At 38.3% G+C, this 16,218-nt stretch overlaps 1 protein-coding gene across 2 annotated transcripts; it reads right to left on the reverse strand.

Moving 5' to 3' along the window:
• Positions 1-731: 731 nt before the first annotated feature.
• On the reverse strand, positions 732-15,797 carry NEK3 (NIMA related kinase 3). 2 transcript variants are annotated; one of them, XM_075741908.1, is made up of 16 exons: positions 15,631-15,796; positions 14,340-14,565; positions 13,480-13,573; positions 13,162-13,259; positions 12,059-12,142; positions 11,340-11,407; positions 11,134-11,220; positions 9,980-10,034; positions 7,265-7,465; positions 6,841-6,910; positions 6,195-6,241; positions 4,964-5,066; positions 4,435-4,581; positions 2,651-2,785; positions 1,880-2,006; positions 732-904 (listed from the first exon to the last, which is right to left on the reverse strand). In XM_075741908.1, exons 2-16 carry the CDS (start codon positions 14,454-14,456, stop codon positions 838-840), a joined length of 1,500 nt encoding a protein of 499 aa, XP_075598023.1. In that variant the 5' UTR covers positions 14,457-14,565; positions 15,631-15,796; the 3' UTR covers positions 732-837. The 2 variants fall into 2 exon arrangements, with proteins under 2 accessions (XP_075598023.1, XP_075598024.1); XM_075741909.1 differs by lacking the exon at positions 2,651-2,785 and having other exon boundaries at positions 15,631-15,797.
• Between the last annotated feature and the right edge of the window lie 421 nt (positions 15,798-16,218).

Below are 16,218 nucleotides of genomic sequence, written 5' to 3' on the forward strand. Positions count from 1 at the left end.
GTCCCTGTCCATGGCAAGGGGGTTGGAACTAGATGGTCTTTAAAGTCCCTTCCAACCCAAACCATTCTATGATTCTATGATTATTTTATTACATGGACACAGTCTGGAACAGCTTCCCCAGGAGACCTCTGCTGAGAGCATTTCTGCACTCCCCTGCTATGCTTATCTCGTAAAATGACTAGTACCCAGGAGCCAGCACAGCCCAAACATGACATTGCCCATAACACTCCGTGGCAGAAGTGTGTCTCCTTGTCAAAATTGGGAAATTTGTCCTTATTTATGAACAAAGTAGCTTCCTTCCACACATGCAATGGCATCTGTAAAACCCTTTTCATTGAATTAAGGGAAAAGCTCAGCCTCAAGAGTTTTCAGAGGATTAATAACCGCATGCACTAAAGCCTCAAATATTTAGCATGGCTAAGTATTTTCCATAATATGCCGTTCGGACAAAATCAGTTATTCCTACTATGTAGTATTTCTATATGTAGTCAGGAAGAAAAACTTTACAGATTCTCATAGTGTTACGCCATCTCTTTAAGGTACAACAAGGGGGCAATTTGAATCACGCTATTAGCACTAATGCTTTTGCCTGAACATTTCTGCAAAGCTACCAACTCCAAACAGATTTAATATCTAGACTTGTTCAGTTATTTGCAAGCATTGTAGCTAAAAAAGTTTGTTATGCGTTTTCCATCCTCAATTTTGCGATACAGAAAACATGCCTACTCAGATTTTTTTGACTGAAATATTTTTATTAATAACTACAACTATTAACAACGATTCGGATTATAAATACTGGCCAGCCTAACTTCAATTACTGTAGTTAAATTCAAGTTTTCAGTCACTGTGTTTCAATACCATTTTCAGTTCCGACATCCAGTCTGGGTCATCTTCCTCAAAGTCCCTAAAAATAGATTTCACAATGTTATTTTGCAAAGCAAAATACAACTTTATAAATCTTTATTTGCTTTCCCCCTCCTCTAAAATTATCCTATAACTAGGAGAAATTATGTTAAAAATAGCAACACAAGAGACTTACTTCCTGCACCACTGTGATGAGGGAACCAACAGATGTTCTCTTTTGAATTTACCCAAGTAAGTTTTCTCAAAAGCAAACCCAAATGCCTATACGGAGACTGCAAACATGTCGATACTAACAGCTTGCAGCTGAACTGCAGTAATGCATACCGAAGTAGTTCAACTCCAAGTGCCACAAAAATAAACAATGACATAAACTGAGATTCTGAGAATCCAAGAAACACCCCCTCCAAACACACATCTGTAAAATACAGTATTTCTGCTCTGTGTTGCTGTACACTCTGCTCTTTCAAAAACAGAAGTGGGTCACTAACATAAATAGAAGTTAAAAAGTTTCTACAATATGTCTCAATAAGTACCAAAGTGATTTTATTGCACTATGCAAAAATAGTAGGAAGAATAATACACAAATACAGCAAACATACCACTAGGCAAGTGGTTTTGCCACTGGTTATCTGATTTCAAGGTCAAAAAGTACAAAGTATGTTTCATGCAAAAGTATGTACTCATGTATGAGTACAAAGATGTTTCATGCAAGAAGGTTTTGCACTTTACTATGGATCTAATTTCATCTCACGCTTTCATTTTTGCAAAGTCATCACCAAATTATTAGAATATCTGCTAATAACAAGCAACCTGTTTAGTCTCAACACCATCAATAACTATAAATACAGTAAAGAAAACCTGTAAGATATCAAATGCTACTAAATTTTAATATTATGTAAGAGCCGGCATTTAGATGCTGAGAACAGTATTTATTTTTTCAGGGGAATGTCTTTTTGGAAGAACCACTTTGAGGAACCAAAGAAAAAAAAAATACAAGGATGTCATTTGGACATACGTGTCATCTTCGTCAGATCTAGGCTCAAGTCTCTCAGAGTCTATGACAATAGCTTCATGGTCACCATCTGCTTCATCAGATGCTTCAGTTTCATCAGAAAGTGGACCTCTTAATATATTTTCAGAAGCTTTGAAAGTATAAAAATTAAAATGTCACCAAAATAATTTTAGAAATAAAATTATTAAGACTATAATCTTTCTAATGTGTCCTCAGTTCTTAGCAGATTCCAGTACAAGCTGTTACCTATTTTAAGTGGGGAGATAAACTAACAATGCAACTGAAGCACAGAAGTATTTCCGACTGCGGCTGTGCAGATCTACAGACTAGTCATCTTTAGCTGTGCCATCGTACTATCCTGTCTTCAAAACAGGCCGCTGCTGACGTAGTGAAGGTGGATTTCCCTGACGGGGCTCCACTGTATTTATTGCACCTCCCTAACACGTACACCAGGCTGCTTAGCAGGACGGAGACCACAGGGCTCTACAGTGCCTGCTTTTTTGTCACAACCTCCTTCAGCTATTGAGCTGCAAGTGAAAGTCCGTCATAAAGAGGTGTAGCGGAGAGGTACAATCACTCATGAATTCTAAACCTGGCTTTTTGTAAGTCCACATTGCGTTCGGTAAACTTAAAAAAAAACCCCAAACCCCAGTCTGTTGTGACATCAATTCAAGTGCACAATCTCTACACATAGGGGCTATGTATGTAAAAACAAAAAAGTCTTTATTAATAAACCTGTTTGCAAAAATGTTTGCCCACAAACTGTGGATTTACCTGGTTTATAAATTGTGTATGTTTTAAATGCTAAGCTGACATCTGTGTTACTGAGAATGTTCATCAGGGTCTGAGGAGTTTCCTTGTTCCACTGCTTACGTGGCTTTTTTTCACTGTAGTTTATAACACAGCCACCTAGGTATAAAATCATTAATAAATACTACTTAGATAAAATTGCATTAGCAGTGTGGATTGCAAAGATCACATTCAAGAGAAAAATACAGGAAGAAAGGAGTCTAGGCATTTCCCTCTGTAGCACTGCTGACCTCTCAATGTCCTGAGGCTGACACTATCAGCACTCAGAGGAAGGAAAATGACCAAAGGCCACAGCAGAGCCTCCTGCGAGCAGGGAGCCAGCAGGAACTGGCTGAGGGCTGTGACGAGTCAGAGACTCTGCAAGCTGCTTTGGTCAATCTATAAATCTCACAAAATGGAGCCTGTGGCCATTTTTGTGCCTTTTAATAGCAGAACACCTAAATATATGCGTTCTTCTGTCCTCTTCCATATAATTATCATGTAACTTTCTTACCACAGCTTGGGAATTTTCTCACAACTCGTATCTTGATTATTTATTTCAATAGCATCTATTCACATTTACTTAGAATACATATCCAGAATCACATGAAATAATTATAACAATCACATACAGTGTGGGGCATTTTAAAATTGACACATTTTTCAGAAGAAACTCCATGTTAAGTGCTCTGATTAAAAGCTGTTGATGTGGAAGAAGGAAGAATCTCTGCTGCACTGCAGAAAATATAGAAGCTTAGCTATAAGAAAACTTATGTTAACTAGAAAGCTGCTTAAGGCCTAGAACTGTTTCAAAGCCTATAATCATGGGAAAGGAGTTTGTAACCAAGGCAATCGGTACTGAGGCTAACTGACCATGGCAATGTACAGTGCTGCTATGTTCCATGTACAGTCCCTACCCAACCGGACAATAAGCCTGAGAATATTAATCTTATGAAGTAAGTTGTTACGGACGGGTGTATCCACAGCGAGGATACTGCGTGTGCCTGGAAGAAGAGGATCATCCAGCGGACACAGGTGTGAGACCACTGACGACCACCAGAGACCCCTTGAGGACCACTGACTCAAATCACTGAGCATGCGTGATGGGGAGGAGAATATGTAAATGAATTCCAGGAAATGATTATCATAGGACTGCCTTTTCTTGGAAAAATAATGAATATGAATATTTTGATTCTATATAACCTGTGTGTTGGTCATCACCTGGCATGCACGTTTGGTGGAGCTGTTTCCCTCGTGCATCCAGTGCTGCAGTAAAGCAAACCTAGGGTAACTCACGTCTGGTAGACTTCTTTAACATGCACATCTGAGGTACATCATTACTAGTTCTTGTCATTGGCATTATCTGTACATTAAATGGCAACAGAAGTAGAAGTATGGATTTTATATGCTCCCAATAGTATGCTGTACTTGAAAGACAGGCAGCTGCATTCTGCAACAAATTAATTCTTCAGTGTTACCCCCACAAATGGCATACTAAGAGGAGCGTTGGTAGGATAATTTCTTAGCGATGATTATCATTTTAGGGTTGCTAATGTTATCTGTGGCTTTTATCACTCTTTGCAATCCTCATGTCACACAAGACCACTAAAACATTCTCTTCAGCACAGTGGGCTTTTTGAGTGTTAATAAAATATTTTCAAATTATTTTTTACATAATTTTGAATATGTCCTGTAAAGTTTTGGCTTTTAAAATCTGTAAAGAACCACTGATATTACTTGAATTAAAACCACATTTAATTAAATCTTACTTTTAGCCTCTTCAGATGTAAAGCTGGAAGAAAGCAAGGATGCATTTTCCAGGACATCCACTACAGTACTGGATATCCTCTTTTCCCATTGCCTCCTATGGGGTTGTGACAAATCAGTAATTCCTGGGAGGACGTCAGAAGTTTCTGCTGTAATTGCAACAAAAAAAAAGGATGATAACCAGCATCTAACTCGATTATCTGTCCATGCAAACTAGTACTAAGCCTACAGCATTTCAGTAACGGTGATATTTGATTTTATCGGTACAAGTCTGAACTTGGCAAAAGAGTTCCCCATACGTTTATTCTATACCAAATGCTTTCAAATAGTAATTTTCTAATACTTTGGCCAAGATTTATTTTTTTTTAAATCTCAGATAGGTGGTAAGAATCAATATAATTGCAGAAGTAACAGACAGTGGCATGGCCTTCTATAGATGCAGACTCGTACCTGTTTAAATTGCTGCATCGTTGACATTCAGATATCACTACATAGAAGGAAATGCATCAGCCTTAAAACTGTAAAACTTACCCTCTTCATCAGATTTTCTTTGTTCCTTTGTGCTTTTGCTCAAATCCTTAGTAATATTTTTCCTTTCTAAGGGGCTATGCTCGCTACTTTCGTCTTTACTTTGCTTTAAAAGAATAAAGACTGCATTAATCATTATCCTTGTTGTCCAGAAAAACAAAGCAGTAATATTAACATGGCATTAACTCTTTTAGTTTTGCTATAAAATGACTGGCCTAAAGATCTGAAAACTAAACCAGTGAGACCACGAAGCCAATTGCACTGCATCTATTATTGCACTACATTTCACACTGCGTGCCCTTTTTTGACAGATAATCTCAGTTTCTGAAGCTAAGAGCATATGTAGTTACTTGACGCAATTTGTGGTTTTATTTTTGTACATTTAAGAACTGTAGCAATATAAAGATAAATGAGTTGTATTCCCAGGGAAAACAAGATGCACCCAAATATTAAACTGCTCAGACTGACATGCCTATTGAAAGAAAAAAAAATGAACCCTACTGGCAACATGTTTTGAAAAATATATACTCAATATTGCTGAGCCAGGCTGTGCTATAATCAACCCATAGGTGATTTCTTGGCCACCTGTGGCTTAATTCTCCTCACCTGAAATCTCACATGGGCCCTAAAACCTGCTGAGAATTATGTCCAGACTAGACTGTTTCCACAGCAGCCTGTTCAAAATGTGTCTCTAAAGCAAAGAAAATGCATCAAATTTTACAGTACCCCAAAACTTAGAAAAACAGGAGAGGTGGGTTTTTTTGTTTGATATTGTTGTTGTTGTTAAATTTGTTTTGAAAGGGCTACAAGGAAATCCACTTTGGAACTAAACTAAACGTGGGAAGCATCAAAAAGTTACAGTGGTGAGAAATGCACAAGAAAACTCTGAAGTTGAACACAGATGACAGCTGACCTAGTAGGCTGATCTATATAGACTCATAGATTCATAGAATGGTTTGGGTTGGAAGGGACCTTAAAGATCATCTAGTTCCAACCCCCCTGCGGCGGGCAGGGACACCCTCCACTAGACCACATTGCCCAAAGCCCCATCCAACCTGGCCTTGAACACTTCCAGGGATGGGGCATCCACAACCTTTCTGGGCAACCTGTGCCAGTGCCTCACCACTCTAACAGTGGTATTTAGCATACTAATAATTTTCCATATGAATTTTCTATAATACAGAAATTCTAAATTACTAAAATACAAATATTATACTGATACTTGAATACTTACTCTATTTTCTTTCTTACTATTTGGGCTTCCACCAGCCATGACATTACCTGATAACATTAAGGAACAGATTAAAGAGTTAGTATGTTTGGCAAATGATTGTGGTAAATTGGTATTCCAGAGGTATGACAGCAACGCCACTGAACCAAGCAATGAAAATTATGTGAAAGCTTCTTCACACTTCTGTCAACGTAGCTCATTCTCAACAGGGAGTTCCGCTACTATTCAGTTCCAAATGTGTACAAATTTTGGTGTAGCTAAATGTATACAGAAGAAAAAATCCAACATTCTCTCTAAAAATTAAATAACGAAAATAACTTCACCATTTTCTGGGAAGGAAAGCACTGTTATATTCAAAATATATGCAACAGCTAAAAATTTTGCTCATTTTAAAATTGAAAATTTTAATTCTAGCACAAGTCTTAAGACTTACAATGTATGTATTGTAGCTCTGCACTGTACTTCTCATGCTGGAATATAATTTATGCCCTTCAAGCATTTTTCCATACAAGTTCAATAATAATAGATTTTGAAATAATTAAAAGTAGATTTGAACATATAATACTAATGTTTTATAGCTGTAATTAAGACCTTACAAATCCTAGTCTTTTTGTCATTACCTACATGAAGAAAAACATTGCTGACTTACCCTTTGGTCTTGCTGCATTGCCTTCATGTTTCTTGCTTTCCTTTAATACCTCCTCAAACTCGTTAGTCATCTGGAATGTGTATGAAGAGATGCAAGTACTGTACCATTTTAACTTTTCTCAAATTACTGTATATGCTATTTGTTAAAAATAGACTTACTATACAAAAGCATTGTTACAGCTAACAGCTAACAACATCTAATTTTAGCAACATCACATCAATATTCAACTCTTCTTTTCAAAACAAACCTTTCTAATAACTCAGTTTTCTAAGAAGCCTACAATGGTATGTGTAGCTTCTACAGTAGGACTTACACAACATTATGTTTCATCTTGTTATACACTAGCAAACTACAAAAGAAACTGATTTAGTATCTCAAATGTAGATACTATTCTTTAAATCTAGAGACAAAGAATATACCATACCTCAGAAGGCAAACAATTTTTGATAAACTTGGTTAAACAGCCTCTTGCAAGAATACTACTGGCTGATGGACGATTCTTGGGATTTCTCTTAAACATCTGTTTTATTAAGTAATGAAGTTCATAGGAATAGTGAGATGGTAGTGGATTGTAGGACCCTTTGCATATCTTAAGGATGAGATGTTTCCAGCTATTGGCTTGAAACTGCATTAAAAATAAATGAACATTAGAGCACAGAGTTTAAGCATAAGGTAAAAAAAAAAAAACAAACCTGATATAATTTAAGAGCAACTTCAACATTTAATATATAAAAATGCATGGTATGTATCTATGTAGGCTCCCTATTACCATAATGATTTGGCTCCCAGTTTGACAGTTTCAGGGCTCTAATTCAGAGGTGTGGAATAATGACCCTGAGTGAATACATCAGTAACTTTCCTTTACATTTTGTAGGGCTATTAGGTAGGCATTTGTTTATGTTAACAATTGCTTATGTTAACAGTGACAGATATAATTTGCTGAAAATTAAAACATCACAGTTTGCATACAAAGTCTGACTAAAACCAGATCATAATGGACATTGTAAACAGTAACCTGTACAATTGGAAACTAGGTGGGAGTTACCCCTATATATTTAGGATTGTTCAAGATTTATTTTAGTAGGAATATAGCACTGAAAATATTTGGATCATCTTAGTGTCCTTCCCATACTTGAGATCAGAATCAAACTGCAAGAGTGAAACTGTAAGCCTGAAAAGATGCGACTTCGATTTAAAAAAAAAAAAAAAGAAAAGAATAATCATCAAAAGTAGCCTATCAAGGCACAAATATCCGCTTGCAAATCTACGTGAAATGGCTTCAGTTGTTACTTTTCTCAGCTGTTAACCAGTCTTCAGTCAGGAATTACTGCTTCCAAGTACAAGTCATAGGCGACTTGTCAGTGGGGACAGCTATAACCATGGATGGAAACAGCCTGAGCTTAAATGGCTGAGAACTTCTATCTCCATGCATAACCAGCTGTCTTATGGTACACACCACTGGCTTGGCCACAGAGTACCAAGCATCCGCAGCGTGTGGCATTCTTCTATATCACCCCAATAAGATTGTGCAAGAATATATGTGGTGACCATCACATAAAAACAGACATAACATTTCCATGCCGCTAAAAAGGGAAGAATGCTCCACTCCTTGGTATCCCTGCTCTGAGTACCGCCTGAACAGTTGCGTAACTGCCGAAGCCTTGCCACAGACCTACTTAGGCTAACTCACGCCTATGCACAGACTCCTTCATTACTTGCTCACTTGCAGTATAAACTTCTAAACTCTTGTACTGCTAGCAGTGTCAGCTGCATTAGCTCAGTGTTGCTTACAATAAACTAAGACAAAATGACCTTAAATTAAGATGATCTCATTTTCTTGCAAGACAAACATACTCTCCTAAGGGCTTTCATGTTAGCCATGTGTCTGTATACAGAAGCCAGAGGAAGTTAACACATAGGAAGCATAGCATCAACACTGTAGAAGACGTACATGCTCCATCAACCTCCATGGGTTGCAGGGGGACAGCCTGCCTCACCGGGCTGCAGTGGAATCTCTGCTCCAGTGTCTGCAGCACCTCCTCCCCCTCCTTCTTCACTGACCTTGGTGTCTGCAGGGTTGTTCTTCTCGCATATTGTCACTCCTCTCTCTGTTTGCAATTGCTCCTGGTAGGGTTTTTTTTCCCCTTCTTAACTCTGTTATCCCAGAGGCATTACCACCATCGCTGATGGGCTCAGCCTTGGCCAGCGGTGGGTCCATCTTGGAGCCGGCTGGCATTGGCTGTATTGGACATGGGGGAAGCTTCCAGCAGCTTCTCACAGAAGCCACCCCTGTAGCCCCCCTGCTACCAAAGCCTTGCCATGCAAACTCAATACAGAATCATAGAATGGTTTGGGTTGGAAGGGACCTCAAAGATCATCTAGTTCCAATCCCCCTGCCAGGGGCAGAGACACCCTTCACTAGACCACGTTGCCCAAAGCCCCATCCAACCTGGCCTGGAACACTTCCAGGGAGGGGGCAGCCACAATTTCTCGGGGCAACTCGTTCCAGCGTCTCACCACCCTCATAGTGAAGAATTTGTTCCTAACATCTAATCTAAATCTACCCTCTTTTAGTTTAAAGCCATTGCCCCTTGTCTCATGACTACATGCCCTTGTAAACAGTCCCTCTCCGGCTTTCAATAGGTGTATCACTGATGCGAGGTACAAAACTGCTTATTGCTTACTACGTTTTGCTCTGCTTGCACACAATATATTCTCATTAGCAAAGATTTTGAGTGTCATTGCCTCTATCTTCTGTAAAACACAAAGCTCATTGCAACATCCCTGCAGATACCTGGAACCAGTTTGGCACCTGCTGGACTCCTTAATAAGCCCCAGATCACCTCACTGATATTGATGAAAATTAACTAAGAAAGAAAAAAACCATTGTTTTCTAACAATTTAGAAAACTGAGTATTTTACAGAAGGGCCCAACAGGTCCCAAGAGCTGCTGAAAAACAGAAGGCACATAATGGAGGAGGGGTGGGAAGGGTGGAGCAATACTTCCCTCTTTCAGAAGCAGCAGCAAACACGTCAATCAAATATATAATTGACTGTGAATCCATCAAACCACAGCTAACTGCAAATTAAATTTTCAGGAATTCTGAAAATTTTCTGATAGCAATAAAGCTATACTTACTGGATGTTTAAGAGTGCACAGCTCATACAGAATACATCCCAGAGACCATATATCACTGTAGGTATAAAGATGAGAAATTTTGAGCCAAAACCTACAATTTAATATCCTGCCTAGAAAAAGTTAAATTCATTATGTGTACATAATTGAATAAACTAAAAATAAAGTAACCATAACAGACAATACAATTATGTTTTTAACCTCGCCAGTGGAAATGATCTTGCTTATTTTATCTCACTCTGATGTAAAAAAAGATGACTGTCATAGAGTTGTAGTTGGCTTTTTATTCCCAGGACATCTCCTAAGCAATCTGCTGCAACAATATTTATTCTTCCACACCTCAAAGCCTTTTTATTCCACAGCCCTTAACATCAGATGGCAGACACACGATTCTAGTTCTGAGAGTTGGAATTCTGGCCTTGCCAATAAGAATTCTGCTACTGAGGAAAAAACCATCATCTTCCACCTAAAGTGAGTACTGCCACCCGCACAAGAAGCAACTCATGTCTGTCTTGCAATAGGAGCAGAAAAAACTTCAGCACTAGAAGTTTTCTTCCCTACTGTGTAAACATGAACTCACTCAGTTCAGGTACAACTAGGGTCACAGAACAGATCTAGGGGAGGGGATATAAAATGACTTAGTATTTTGGAGTCTGGGAGGAAGCTGTAAACACCATACTACCAAGATGTTCTCAGAAGTTCTTGCATATGGACCAGAATAACTGGACTTTATAAATTTAATTCATCAGTTCTGTAACCATTATCCCTATGTTATCAGGTCTGGCAATAAGAGCTTAAAAAATAAGACCAGCCAAAGAAATAAGCCTCAGCCGAAAGACACAAACAGATATGTATGTACATGTATGTATATCTGTACTTATGTATGTATATATTTAGTCTCCCAAATGCACAGAGAAATCTGCATACCAGGTTTCAAACTTTTAAGGCTACAGATATTATGCACTCAGTTACCTAAGTAAAGAGGAATGTGGGCCTTTTCATCTTAAAAAACCCCTGTAATTACCTCTTCCTAAATATTCCTCAGCTCAGTATCTTCCCCAAACCAAATACGGATAAGCCACAAAGCCAGATTGAGACAACAATAAAAAGACATACATCAGTCAGGCATTATCTGTGACCACTGAAAACACAAATACCTTTTGTTGTTGTATGGCATGCTTTCCCATATTTCTGGAGGTACGTAATAAGGAGTTCCCACATACGTACAAGCATATGACACTGGACTATTGAAACAACAAAGAAGAAACACCAGAAGAAAAGTAATTATTTAACAGATTTGTACTATTTATCAATGGTAAAATAAAACTTTACACCACTGAGATCAGTGGAGATATCTACATACTGTGCAAGAAGGCGTGCAGATCCAAAATCTCCCAATTTGACTTTTCCATTTTGAGTGAGGAAGACATTCTGCAAAGAGGACAGATTTACATACTTAAATATCCTTCTAGGAAACATTTCTGTAGTTTGTATATACAGAAAACACAGTGACAATCACTTCTGATATTTTATCTTTCTATTTCCTTTTACTTGCTTCTCCTAATAGTTCTCCCACAAAAAGTTAAGAACTACGTTGTGTCTAAAGGGAGATGGAAAGGTTACTCAGGCCTAAAGCCCCAGGATCTGGAGCAAAGGAAGAATCAGTGCTTAGAAATGCCTTAATTTCCATGCTATACTCAAACTACTGAAGCCACAGTTTCTTCTCGATTTCTATCTTTCTGCTAGGAAAGAGTATAAAAGGAGAAAAAAAAAGAGAGGCAAGATATTTACAAACTGCATACTCCATACATGTTTTGTACTTCTGTTATTGTTTTAAGTTATAAGCAGTCTGTCACAAGCAACTGGCGCTATCAGCACTGTGGATATGAAGGGTATAGCTATACTTACATGATGTTTATGCCCACAATATTCCCATACACTCAACAGTTCCATTTACCTAATATTCTTAAGCCTAAATGAAAAAAACCAGCATTGTAGCAGTAACAGGAAATTATGAAAGAGGGAGTTGAAGTTTTGCACAGAAAAGTGTTTGTTAATGGCAACAAAACTTGTTCTGTTCACCTTGGATTTGATATCCCTGTGCAACACACGTTTATCATGAATGTGCTTCACACCCAGGCACATCTGAACAAACCAGTGAAGGATCTAAAAAGAGTAACTAAGAGTTATAACAGCTCAATGTTGTATATAATGAATACTTTACTAATAGATTAAAAAAAAATCAAGAAAGAAAAAAAATGTTCAGAATATCTGGGAATTAAAAGTAACTCTAGCATAATGGCCTCCAGTCACCATGACAGACTGAATTCTTTAAGATGCAGCATATTTTCACGTGGCAGAAGGAATGTTTGCTACCTGAGTCTAGAAAACCCTAATAATACATAACAATAATGAAGCTAGGGAGTCACTACGTGGCACTTTATCTCATGGTCATCTTATAAGCACATCAATTACAATTTCATAGTAAATTATCAAATTAAAAAACAAAAAACCCACACTGAGATAACACATTGTTTCTAAGAGGAAACATACTCTTTTTTAAAAGTACAAAATAAAGTTGTTAAAGATGTTTGGCCAATCTAAATATTAAATTAGGTGAGGAGTCTGGTCTTTTCGTTTTAACTAAGATGATGCTCTTAACTTTGGCAGGAAGTAGTTTGGACCTTCTCCTAAGTAATTTTATAGCCTCTGTGATAAAAGGAGGTAAGGCTTGCTGAATGGTTTAAACATTTAAATGCTACATAAAATGTAAGCATTTAGTCTCCTGGCTAGTTTCATTTATCTTAATAGGGTGCTTTATTTACTTCTCATTTGCAGTACCTCTTACTGTGCTTTAAATTCTGGCTGAAGTTTCTGTTAAATTCTTACTTAATTGCATAAATTTATGCACGCAAACCTGACTCTGGTTTTCACACTGCCCGCACAATTCTCAGATACAGACGGCAATTTATTTTTTTTTATTTCTTTAAGTGCAATTCTCATCTTGTTCTGCTGGAAATTATCAAAGAAATAATGTTTCTATTCTATCTTTAAGTGTCTTTGTTTCATTTAAGGTACTTCAAGGTGTTTGTATATCTATAATTTGTTTTCTGCGATGCAAGGTGTTTCAGTTGACATGAAAAACAATTCCGAGGTCCTTGGTTCAAAATGCTGTCTTTTCTTACCGTGTCTTCAGGGAACAACTTTCCTCTTTGGTGTTTAATCTTTTGCATTAGATCTCCATCATCACAATATTCCATCACTATGTACAGATGTCCATCAGCTAAATTTTAGGTAATTTAAGAATAATTAGTATTTTCATTAGCAAGGTAACTATATTATTTTTACTGTAAAACTCTGACTACATGCCACGTATTATATATTACAATAAACATGTTTTTTGTTTATAACATGTATTATAAACAACAACAACAAAATAATCTTGATCCCTCAGGAGTATGCAACTTTAAACAAATAAATATATTTTAAGTTTTTATATTTACCTTCAAATGAATCTTTATAGGCAACGATATTTGGATGCTTCATTTTAGCCAAAAGAACCGCTTCCTTCCTAGAGTTCTCCACATCAGATGAAGACTGAAAATGTAAGTATGCTTATATAAATGTCACACTATATTTTCATATATACATATGATGCACCTCACTTTCCAAAAGGAAAATATTTTTTTAAATTGTTCTTCATTTTTTAATCTATGGTTTATTACTAGCTGAAGGCTTCTTCAGTTTTTTGTGGTTTTTTTTTTTTAATTTGAGAGGATATTTTCCTACTTCAGTTAATGACTTTTTCTATTTTAAAAATGCAGAACTATGTAACAAAGCAGCACACACTGACTTTGGAACAGCTGACAGTCTACACTGCATGACCTCAATATAAAGCCAAATGCCCAGGTATTAACTGAGCTTCAGCCTCAATAAAGCCAGTGTCTCCCATTTTGTGATTTTTTGCTTAGCTAAATGCAGAGAAGGAAACCTGAATATCTGATTTTCAGCAATAATATGAGGCTACTTTCCGCATTAGGTATTGCAGATAAAATCTGCATTCTGGTGAAATCAACAGGAATCCAGCCAACGGCATCAGGGGAACAGAGGTTTCATTCTAAGTGTCCTATGTGCTACACTTCCTAAAATGTAACCACACACTTTCTGAAACAAATCAGATTTTGCTATTTTAATTATTACCAACGATCTAGGCTCAGACATAGGTATATAGTAGCCATACAATGCAACTGTCTAGTACGCAAAACTCTCAGCAGAAACACTTTCAGCGTTTCAAAAATATATCCAGAATTGTGATTTTTAATTATTTTTAAGTGGTGGATGAGGTGATGTATGTCATGCTTACCATAGGAAGTCTTATTTCCTTCATTGCATACTTCTGGTCACTGATTCTATGATGAACTAGGAGAGCTCTGCCAAAGGATCCCTCTCCTAGTACTTTCAACACTTTGTATTCTTCCATGCTTTAAAAGCCTAGGTCCAATACTTCTCTTCAAACACTTTCTTTCAGAGGATGATCTAAACTTTGTCATCACCTTGATTCATTTGTTGAAATTTGTTGTTAATACTGTCTGCATGAAAAAAAAAATCCACAAAATAAGGAGAATGGGTGATAAATGTGGGTACCTACAACTGTTCAGCATTACCATAAACAGAATTTCCAACCATTGATTTTGCTGAAAATGAGGCCTTCAGAAAGTTCACTTCAAACTATCATACAGTGTATCTCTGCAATTTTTATTCTCAATGCTAAAGCTCTTTGAAAATGTAAATTATAGCCCTACAACTTAGCATCTTCTTTTTGTTACCTGCACTTCTGCAGGCAGTTTTATAATGCTAAACAGAACTCACAGAGGTAATATGAAAAATATGCTTCCAGCTTCCAGTAACAATTCTCACCTAAAGCAGGATAAGCAAGATCAAATTGGAAAAGTTATCCGTGTTCATGCGCGAAGATCTCAACAACTGGCAGAGTTAGAATAAATAGTTCAGTTGGAAGGGACTTAGAATGATCATCTAGTCCACCTGCCTGACCACTTCAGGTTTGACCAGAAGTTAAAGCACGTTGTTAAAGGCATTGTCCAAATGCCTCTTAAACACTGACAGGCTTGGGGCATTGACCACCTCTCTAGGAAGGCTGTTCCAGGGTTTGACCACCCTCTCAATAAAGAAATGCTTCCTAACATCCAGTCTAAACCTCCCCTGGGTGCAGCTTTGAACCATTCCTACATGTCCTATCACTACATTTACAGACTATGGGCTTTCTTCAAAACGTTGGTACTTTCAAGGTAGTTATCCACGATACAAACATCACTTTATGTATATACTTGTGCACACACAGTGTTTTAATGGCCTGATCAGTTGGTTTTAGAAGGCATCTCAAGGCTTAATTGTTTCTCAAAGGATAAAATGTCGATTGACTCAGAGGCTGAACAATAAACATGTTAACTAACTTGAAAACTCTGAAAGCACCTAAGTAATGATGAAGATGGTGGTTTTCAGGGGAACGGGCACGCTCGGTGCGTGCTTCAAAATTAACAGCAGTCACATCAGGTAGCTACGGCTCTGTTTCCCTGAAGAGGGGAAGCCGAAGCCCGCCCCGAGCCGGGCCCTCAACGTGTGGAGGCGGTACTCACCTCAGAGGGCCGCGCAAACCGCCGGAGCCTCCGCCCGGCGCCTGAAGAAGGATCCTCGGGCAATCCCAGGGCTTCCTCCACAACCGGGCCCAGCAGCACCACCAACTTCAAGGCGGAGGATCGGGAAGGGCGGCACTCCCTCAGCGGCCGTGCGGCACCAGGGAACGCGGGCGGGCATGCGCCCCGCCCGCGTTCCCCGGTGCCGCCCGGCCGCTGAGGTAGCGCCTCTAGCGGTCATGGCGGCCTGTAGCTGCTGGGCGGCTTTCACAGTTTTGTTTTTCAGAACAAGCAAATGGGACTTACGTTAACAATACTTACCCCCCCGCCCCGTGCCCAACACCTCAGTATGAGGCCTGTTAGTACCTTAAAAGTCATTTTAGACTCCCATGTTGCACAGGAACCGCGATACAAATCCGTGTTAAGTTTGACAATCGATTTCTCTAGTGAAATGCTGATTTTGTGCCAGAGCGTAGCACTAGTGACTGAAGTAAATTAAGCACTGCTCACAACAGAACAGAACTGGCATGATACAGATGCCCTGGTCAGCACACGAACTGTGAGATGGAGCGGAGTTAAATCCTCCACAAC

The sequence above is a fragment of the Balearica regulorum genome, chromosome 1, assembly GCF_011004875.1.
Source record: "Balearica regulorum gibbericeps isolate bBalReg1 chromosome 1, bBalReg1.pri, whole genome shotgun sequence".
Lineage (NCBI taxonomy): Eukaryota > Metazoa > Chordata > Aves > Gruiformes > Gruidae > Balearica > Balearica regulorum.